Below are 10,608 nucleotides of genomic sequence, written 5' to 3'. Positions count from 1 at the left end.
TGGCTACTGGGGCTCTTCTGTGGTTCCACACAAATGTTGCGGATTATTCCAGTTCTGTGAAAAAATGCCAGGGGTATTTTGAGAGGAATCACACTGAAGCTACAGATTGCTTTGGGTAGCACTTTTTTTTTTTTTTTTAAAGATTTTATTTATTTATTTGACAGAGAAAAGAGAGATCACAAGTAGACAGAGAGGCAGACAGAGAGAGGGGGGGAAGCAGGCTCCCTGCTGAGCAGAGATCCCGATACGGGACTCGATCCAGGACCCTGAGATCATGACCTGAGCTGAAGGCAGAGGCTTAACTCACTTGAGCCACCCAGGCGCCCCAGCACTGACATTTTTAAAATAGTAATTCTTCCAATTCATGAGTGTGGTATATCTTTCCATTTGTTTGTATCCTCTTCAAGTTTCTTTCATCAACGTCTTACAGTTATCAGAGTATAGATCTTACCTCCTCACCTTTATTCCTAGGTATTCTATTCTTTTTGGTGGAATTGTAAACAGGACATATTCTTAATGTCTCTTTGACAGGTTGCTATTAGTGTACTGAAATGTATAGATTTCTGTATATTAAGTTTGTATCCTGCAACTTTATTCCTGAATTTCATTTATTAGTTCTAATAGTTCTTCAGTGGAATCTTTGGAGTTTTCTATGTATAGTATCATGTCATCTGCAAATAGTGAGTTTATTGTCTTCCTTACCAATATCGATGCTTTTTCTTTTCTTGTCTGACTGCTGTGGCTAGGCCTTCCAATACTATGGTGAATAAAGGTGTCAAGAATGGCCATCCTTGCTTGTTCCTGATCTTAGAGAAAATGCTTTCAGCTTTCCCTGTTGAGTTTGATATTAGCTACAGGGATGTCAAATGTGACTTCCATTATGTTAACATATGTTTCCTCTATACCTAATTTGTTGACTTTTTTAATGAATGAATGCTGAATTTTGTCAAATATTTTTTAATCTATTGAGATTATCATAATTTCTTTCATGTTAGTATGGCTTATCACATTGATTTGTAGATATTGAACCATCCTGGTCTCCCTGAAATAAATCTGCTTGGTCATGATAAATGATCCTTTTAATATATTATTGAACTCTGTTTGCAAATGTTTTGTTGACAGTTTTTACATTCATAGTAATCAGGAATATTGGCCTTAAATCTTTTTTCTGTACTGTGCTTGTCTGATTTTGATATCTGGATTATACTGGCTTTGTATAACGAATTTGGAAGCATTCCTTCCTCTACAATTTTTGGAATACTTTGATAAGGATAGATATTAAATATTTTTCACAAGTTTGGTACGGAGTCACTCATGAAGCCATTTGGTTCTGGATTTTTTGTTGGAAGTTTTCATTTTTTATATTTTTTTATTATGTTAGTCACCATACAGTACATCATTAGTTTTTGATGTAGTGTTCCATGATTCATTGTTTGTGTGCAAAACCCAGTGCTCCATGCAATCCTTGCCCTCATTTATACCCATCACCAGGCTCACCCATCCCCCGCCCGCTCCCCTCTAAAACCCTCAGTTTGATGTTGGGAATTTTTGGATTATTCAATTTCATTACTAGTAATCAGTCTGTTCAGATTTTCTATTCCTGATTCAGTCTCGAAGACTGTTTCTAGGAGTTTATCCATTTCTTTTATGTTGTCCAATTGTATAATTTTTCATAATAGTCTATTAGAGTCCTTTGTATTTCTGTGCTGTCAGTTGTGACATCTCTTTCACTTCTGATTTTATTCATTCAATGAATGTCCTCCCTTTTTTTCATGATGAGTCTGGCTAAAGGTTAATCAGTTCTTTTTTTATTGTGTATTTTATGTACTTTTTTTGTTTCAAGTTTTTAAAATTCTAGTTAATATAAAGTGTAATATTGGTTTCAGGAGTAGAATTTAATGATTCATCACTTACATACAACACCCAGTGCTCATCACAAGTGCCCTCCTTAATGCCCATCACCCATTTAGCCCATTCCCCACTAATCTTTCCATCAACCCTCAGTTTGTTCTCTATAGTTTGCCTCCTTCTTTTTTCTTTCTCCCTTCCCCTATGTTTGTTTTGTTTCTTAAATTCCACATGAATGAAATCATACAGTATTTGTCTTTCTCTGACTGACTGAATTATTTCGCTTAACATAATGCATGTGAAAAGATGCTCAACATCACTCATCATCAGGGAAATACAAATCAAAACCATGATGAGAGGGGCACCTGGGTGGTTCAGTCAGCTGAGTATCTGACTCTTGGTTTCGGCTCAGGTCATGATCTCAGGGTCATGAGATCAAGCCCGGTGTCAGACTCCACATTCAGTGGGGAATCTGCTTGAAATTCTCTCCCTCTGCCCCTTCCCCCACTCACACTCACTCTCTCTCTCTAAAATAAATAAATCTTAAAAAAACACACCATGATGAGATACCACCTCACACTAGTCAGAACAGCTAAAATTAACAACACAAGAAACAATAGGTGTTGATGAAGATGTGGAGAAAGGGAACACTCTTACATTGGTAGTGGGAATGTAGAATCTGGTATAGCCACTCTGGAAAACAGTATGAAGATTCCTCAAAAAATTAAAAATAGAACTACCTTATGAGCCAGCAATTATACTACTAGGTATTTACCCAAAGGATACAGAAATACTAATTCGAAGGGTCACATGCACACTGATGTTTATAGCAGCATTATCAACAATAGCCAAATTATGAAAAAGCCCAGGTGTCCATCAATTGATGAATGGATAAAAAAGAATGAAATCTTGCCATTTGCAACACTGTAGATGGAGCTAGAGGGTATTATGCTAAGTTTTTATCTTTTCTGATAAATGACTCTTAGCTTTATTGATCTTTTATATTTTTTATATTCTATTTCATTTATTCCTACTCTAGTCTTATTATTTCCTTCCTTCTACTAACCGTGCTTTGTTCTTCCTTTTCTAGTTTCTTTAGATGTAAGGTTAGATTGACATTTTTCTTGTTTCTGGAGGTAGGCCTGTATCACTATAAACTTACCTCTTAGAAGAGTATCATTGCTAAGTCCCATAGATTTTGAACCATGTGTTTCCATATTCATTTGTTTCAAGGTATTTTATTTTCTCTTGATTTCTTCATTGATCCTTTAGCTTACTAGCATGTTCTTTCTCTCTTGTTAGTATTTGTTTCAAAGTCCATTTTGTCTGGTATAAGTATTTCCATCCCAGCTTTTTTCTCCATTTCCATTTGCACAGAATATTTTTTCCTTTCCTTCACTTTCAGTCTGTATGTGTCTTTAGGCCTGAACCAGGTCTCCTGTAGGCAGCATACAGGTGGGTCTTGTTTTTCTTTTTATCCTTTCATTCATCCTATATGTTTTGATTGGAGCATTTAGTCCATTGACATTCAAAGCAATATTTCTGTAGTTCTTCTCTTTCTTTCCTTTTTTTTTTTTTTTAATAACTTTACCTTCTTCAGTGTTAGTCTTGGCTTTCTATTTTTGTGTCTCTGATATGTTTGTGGTTACTATGAGGTTCATATATAACATCCTATGTATATGTATATAGCAGGATGTTTTAAGTTGGTCACTTCAGACACATTCTAAAAGCAGTACATTTTAAATTCTACCCCATTTTATGTATATGACATATTTTAGATCTCTTTATTTTGTGTATCACCTAATTTTTGTAGATACAATCGATTTTACTATTTTTTCTTTTAGTCATCATTCTAGCTTTCTAGGTGATTGATCTACTACTATCTTTAGTATATGTTTACCAGTAAATTTTTTCCTTTCATAATTTCTCCTAGTAATGGACACTTGTTTAAAGAAGTGTCTTTAACATTTCTTGTAAGACTGCTGTAGTGGTGACAGACTAATTTTGTTTTTCTGGGAAGTGCTCTCCTTCAATTCTGAATGATAAGCTAAGTAGGGTATTTGTGGTTGTAGACTTTTTCCCTTTCAAGACTTTGCAGGCCAAAAGGGAGTGGCATGATATACTCAAAGTTTCTGCTAAGAAATCAGCTTATAGCCTTATGGGGCTTCCCTCTTATGTAACTAATTGCCTTCGTATTGGTGCATTTGACATTTTAAGTATCATGTGACCTCCTTTGGGTTCATCTTGTTAGAGACTCTCTGTACTACCTGCATGTCTCATTCTCCAGGTTAGGAAAATTGTCTACTATTACATCTTTAAATAAGTTATCTGCCCCTTTCTCTCTCTGTCTTCCTTCTGACCCCTATAAATGTTAGTAAAACTGATGTTGTCTAAAGGTCCCAAACTTAACCTCATTTTTTAAAATTCAGTTTTCTTTTTTGCTGTTCAGCATGGGTGCTCTCCAATACTCAGTCTTTCAGATCACTGAGCTATTCTTCTCCATCTCTAATTACCTTTAATTCCCCCGTTGTATTTGTCTTTTCAGTTACTGTATCCTCCGACTCTTATTGATTCTTGTTTATATTTTCTCTTTGTTGAAATTCTCATGAGTTCATCTACTCAGCTCTAGTGAATATCTTTATGACCTTCACTTTCAACTCTTATCTGTTTTGTTTAGTACTTTTTCTGAGGCTTTATCTTGTACTTTCATTTCTAACATACTCCCCTCTTCCCTCATTTTGTCTACCTCTCTTTCAGTGTATTATGTCTTGAAAGTAGTGGCCCTATGTAAAAGGTGTCCTGTGGAGCCCTGTAGTGCATTCCCCTCGTCACCAGAACCAGGCATTCCAGGGGTGTCCCCTGTGTGAGGGATATGTGCCTTCCTTCTGTGACTGGGCCACGACTGCTTTAGGCACATTAGTGAGCAGGGCTGACCCCAGCTAGGCTCGCTGAGTTGCCTGGCTGCAGCCACTGCAGGGCTGCTGGTGGATGGGGTTAGCCCCTGGTACATTCTGGGCAAAAGGCCTGCCCATCCTGGCTGGGGCAGCCTGCCCCATGTGGCAGGAGGGTCATCTGCCAGGACAGGGCAAGCAGGGCTAGCAAAGTAGATGGAGATTGTCAGAACTGGCTCCCACCAGTGTCAGGCCAGCCAGACTTAAGGAGAGGAAGAAAAAAGTTGGCTGCCAACACTCCCATTCCAACAGAAAGCTCCTACAGATCCCTGCCTATCTGAAACTTGCCTTAAAATTTAGTCCATAAATCATATATAACTAAGGTGCTTTTCATACTGCTGCCTTTGTAATGAATCCTAGAGTGATTGATAGAATCTGCTGGCCCTTTAAAAGCAGAGTCTCAGTTTACTATAGTCCTCCCACTCTTCTGGAGCCTCACTGATTTCCAAAACCAGGTGGTATAGAAGCTCATCTTCCCCATGCTGATCCCCAAGATAGGGGATTAATCCCCTTACTACTCAGGAAAGACCTCTGCACCTGTGATATCACTCTTCCTTATGGATCACCAAACCCAGGGTTTGGCTCTCTGCCCCTCCTACCCTTATCAATGTGGCTTTTCTTTGTATCTTTAGCTGTAGAAGATCTGTTCTGCTAGTCTTAGGGTGGTCTTCGGAGTGAGTTGCGTTATATGTGGTTGTAGCCTCTGTATCCATGAAAGGAGGTGAGGTCAGGATCCTCCTTATCTGCCATCTTCCCAAGCTCCTCCTCTAAGACCTTACTTAAAAGGATTACCTCAGTAAATTTCAAACCTAGCGTTGGAATAGGTAGTTGTATGTAACAGTTATCTGTGTGAAGACAAATAATTCTGGAGGGCTTTGGTTCTATACATGGTCTAGTGAACTAGCTGGGAATGAGTAAAGATGAAGGTGTTGGGTAAATCAACTTTCCAAAGAAAACAGACATCACCAATTTACCTTACAAAGGCAAACAAATCTTTAAAGGCACATCAACTTTTAAAAATGCTCTTGGGATAATTGCAAAACAGTTGACTTCCATAGTATTTGGAGGGGGGCATTAAAAAGTGACATAGGTTCTTTTTTTACGATTTATCTTTTGGTACCAGTAATTTTGAGGTAAAATACCTCTTACCTCTGTAACATGAATATTAACATTACTTTGAGATTTTTTCCTCTTCCTTAAATTATATCTTTCATCTTTCCTACGGCATACAAATGAGAGAAAGTTATTTTTCAAACAAGATCCATGTTCATGATTAAGTTTAGTAAGCATTTATGTGCCAAACTGTACTGAGCATTTTATGTACATCATCTCATCTTTAAAGTTACCTGTGAGGTGGGTAGTGTCTCCAGTCTCACAGATCAGAAAACTGAAGCACATAAAAGTCTATTTATTTGAGTATGATCCCATAATACAGTGTAGAATTGGCATTTGAACCCAGCTCTACCCAAGGCTGTTATCTTATGCATTTTTAACTCTGGATATGCCCTTCTACTTAAACAGAAAACATTTTAAAGGAAATGTTAACCTCTCATCTAAGGAGAGTATCCCAGTGCTTGATACAGAAAGTTATGCAATGTATATAACCCCTTACACAATGTATATAACCCCTTACACATACCAGGTAGTAGTTCTATTTGTTCAATTTTAGTTTACCACTATATTTAGCTTATACTTAGCCAGAAGCAGAGAAATGAAAATTTTCTCTCTTAAGGATGCAAAATCTAGCCTGCAACTAAACATAATAAAAATAATTTTTTTAACAGCTGCTAAATATGTCCAGAGAATTGAGTGACTTAAAGAAAAACCTGAAGGAAGCCACTGCAGCCATTGCAGCTGACCCTCTCTATATAGAGGGTGCATGGTCTGAGCCGACCTTCACATCCACTGAAGCAGCCATCCAGTCCATGCTGGAGTGCCTGAAGAACAATGAACTTGGCAAGGCTTTACGGCAAATCAGGGAATGCAGGTAACTCTACTATTTCTTTTAGAAACAGTGAAAGGAAATGCATGCCTAATAGTTACTTTGTCATGTTTGGGGACTGAATCACTACAGATGGGACATCTAGATATTTTATACACATCCTTCTCAGATCTTTCTCATTACCATGCCAGCTATATGATTTCAGAACTGACGTGTTTAACGTATAGGTGTTACTTCTGGTCTTTTATCATTCCTGTAGTGTTCAAACAGTTCAATTTATGTTGGGGGATACTTTGAAAATTATTATTTAAATATGTCCTTTCCCCTGCATTTTGATAGTATAGTCACAGTCACTGGAACCAGAATCCTATAGCATATAAATGTTTTATGATTATCAAATTTCATTCTGATATTTAGAAGCTTTGGATATTTTCATCAGAACCAGTAACATTCCATAATCAGTTATGGTGATGTTTGCAAAACTCTGAATATACTAAAAGCCACTGCGTTATATGCTTCAGATGGTTGAATTGTATAGTAGTATGTGAGTTATACCTCAAAATACTCTTATGCTACAGAGGCTCATAACCTCCCATCTTTGTAACCAATAATGCCTCTAATCTATGCTGTTTTTTGACTACAGAAGTCTGTGGCCCAATGACATCTTTGGAAGCAGTTCTGATGATGAGGTCCAGACACTACTGAATATTTATTTCCGCCATCAAACTCTGGGACAAACGGGTACTTACGCATTGGTGGGATCAAACCAGAGCCTGACTGAAATCTGCACCAAACTGATGGAGCTGAACATGGAGATCCGGGACATGATTCGCAGGGCCCAGAGTTACCGAGTCCTCACTACTTTTCTTCCAGACTCCAGTGTTTCTGGCACTAGTCTCTGACAGGAGCTTCCCATCCCCCATGGGTTCCAAGCTGGGGGTGCTGTCATGCTGGGGTGACGTCATTCAGTGTCTTTTCAGCCTTCAGAAGGCTTGGTCAGACTGTTCTCCCTCTTGTTACCTGTAGGACTTTTTCTAAACAGGATGACAGAACTTCCAACGTGTAGCAATACTATCAGAACCAAGGTAGCATAGAATATTCTGGGACAGACTCCATCCGTTATGCTGTGTGGCACAAAGGTGTTATTTTACTGAGCAGATGCAACTCACTACTGAAGAAAGTGACTTCCATTGCATACCAAAGCCGACTACACTGAACAATACCTTTCCTTTCTAGAAACAATTTTAGATTGGCAAAAGTGCAATGTTTTCTTCACTAAAATATTTTATATTCTAAAACTTGTACATTATTTTATTTTTCCTTTTCTTTTGTTTTCTTTTTTTCTTTTTTTGGTGGGCCGAGGAAGGGGCAGGCAGAATGAAGCTGGCCACTGAAAACTGTAAGACGGTCAAAAGCTGACAGCCTGTTTATGTGAAAAGGGAATTGTAAATGGACAATTTAATATACACTGTAATTTGAATATGATTACTGTATCTAAAAGGAGCTGCTATGAAGTACCTTTCTTATGTTGCTAGGCTACTGTTTCTGAAAGCCCTGAATCTCTTTGCAGGAGTCTGTGATTAGGACCCTAGCACCAAATATGGTCCAGATAGACCTTTTTGTAAGGGTCTTGGCTGCTTTTTACTAGAAAGTTGCTTATATGAGCATATTTATACTACAAAAGGATGAGTGTTAATTTTAACCAACTTTGCCATTTTGTAGAAAAAAGGTTAAAGAAATTCACATTATAAATTCCAAGTCTTTTCACCTGTCACGCATGCATATTTTAATATCCATTTGGATAGCCAGAAGTAGAATCATAAAGATAAACTATGAGTTGTCACTTTGTTACTTAAGAAATGTCATATTTTATTTGTAACATATATGTAAAGGGCCATTCTTAAGTTTTCTCCTTCAGATTAATGCTGTTAAGTGTTAGCTGTGTGCATGTAAGCCAGTTGCACATCAGAAACATATTCAAAGTTGATCTATGTAACTTATTCACTCTGTAAATACATTCAAAGTTTTTGTGATGTAATCTTGGTTGATAATCTATTCAGAACTTCCTTTAGACTAAAAAAAAAAAAAAATACATATCGACCACGGATTTTATTTCTGGTTTAGAGATCGTTGCCTTCGATACACATTTACAGATTTGCATGTGGGTTGCCACAGTGATAACCCCAAGGAGCACCACTCATATACATTCCACAATTGGCTCTCACTGGGGCTGAGTGGCAAGCACAGGGACCCTATGAGGCAGGAACTATCTGTTACCTCTTTGGAAGTGGACACTAAGTTAAGACTGTGACCTTCAACTAGCTCTCTCTAATCAACCAAAGAGAGAAATCAGAAGAGTGAGCTCTACTTGTCAACACCTATCATCAGATTGTTATCCTTTAAATTGTGAAATAGACTCTATAAGGAAAAGTAGGAGTTTTAATTCTGTCACCATTGCTCATCTATCTCCACCCCACATAAAAAACAGGGACACAGACACACACGACAATCTGTTACTGTCTTCCTACTCGTATTTACTGAGACTAACAAATATAACTTGCTTCTCTAACATACCAAAACTAAATCTTAAGTAGTAATTTTCTAGAAATAGCCTGTAACAGGGAGTATGAGCCAGGAATTTTTAAGTTCCCAAAGGTACAGCTATTAACCAATTGTAATAACTTTCTTGAGATGGGGGAGGATTCAAGATGGTGGCATAGGAAGATCCTGAACTCACCTCATCCAATGTACACAAAAATCTATAATTATATTCAGAATAAATCCCACAGAAGGAGACCTAGAAACTGGATTAACAGAGCCTTCGCAAAAAAGACAAAGTACTGAGACAGGTAGAAGAGGCAGAGATACGGTCTCGCTACAGAACACACACTACCGGCATAGTGTTCCATGGTTAGGAGAGTTCTCAAAGTTATTAACTTTCCCCTTAAAATCAAGGTACTTGAGATCTTTATTAGGAACCCTAACCCTTACATCCTGCACAGGAGGGAAGAGTTCCCAAAACACATGACTATGAAAACCAAAAGGGAGTATGTCCAAGAAAATTAGAACTGCAGGGCAAGGGCAACCCATTCTTAAAAAAGCTCATGTACAGACTCATTCAACCCAGAAACCAGTGTACAAATACCAGATTGGAAGTGCACACACCATAGGTGAAAGAGACCCACTTAAAAATTTGGAAGTGCCTGCCAGAGAGGAGACAACTGGGACTCTCCATGGACACAGACACTGGCATCAGTCACTTTTGTTCACTCATTCTACCATGCTGAACCCAGCGCTGGCAAGTTCTATTTTGGAATCCTCCCCCTAGACTCCTAATGCCAGGGAACATGCCCCACTGAGAGCCCTGTACAACCTTGCATCTCAGCAAGTCCTCACAGCCAGCCAGGCTAGGCACCAGCCTAATCCCATTAGCACAGCTACATCAGTTGCTGCCAGATGCACAGCCAGCTGGGACAGGCACCACTCCTGCACAGCAATATACCCACAGCAGTCTGGCACCACTGCAATAGGGCAATGCATGCATTCCACAGAGTGAACGGCCCTGGGGCACATGGGTCTAGTGGATAGATGATTGCATTTCTGGGTGACGGGTGATTACACTATATAGAAGCAGAATTGGACAAAATAAAGAGACAGAAACATGTTCCAAATGAAAGGAAAAAAAATGACATTCAAAAAAAAAAGAATGAAATAGGGATAAGCAATCTACCTGATAGAGTTCAAAGTAATGGTAAATAAAGATGCCTACTGAGTTTAAGAGAAGAATGGAGAAACACAGAACTTCAACAAAGAGAAAATACGGAAAGGTATTAATCAGATCTGAGGACTACAATAACAAATGAAAAA

At 38.2% G+C, this 10,608-nt stretch overlaps 1 protein-coding gene across 1 annotated transcript in view; it reads left to right on the top strand.

Annotated features, from left to right (window-relative positions):
• FRY (FRY microtubule binding protein) overlaps positions 1-8,846 on the top strand; it is a 260,339-nt gene extending 251,493 nt beyond the window's left edge. The window contains exons 60-61 of the mRNA XM_080799698.1: positions 6,584-6,786; positions 7,385-8,846. Of these exons, the coding sequence (XP_080655824.1) occupies positions 6,584-6,786; positions 7,385-7,643 (462 nt within the window). The 3' untranslated portion in view covers positions 7,644-8,846. The remainder of the gene's footprint in view (positions 1-6,583; positions 6,787-7,384) is intronic.
• Positions 8,847-10,608: the final 1,762 nt, after the last annotated feature.

The sequence above is a fragment of the Martes martes genome, assembly GCF_963455335.1.
Source record: "Martes martes genome assembly, chromosome: 3".
Lineage (NCBI taxonomy): Eukaryota > Metazoa > Chordata > Mammalia > Carnivora > Mustelidae > Martes > Martes martes.
The sequence above is the reverse complement of the archived record's forward strand: the minus strand, read 5'-3'. Positions and strand labels throughout refer to the sequence as shown.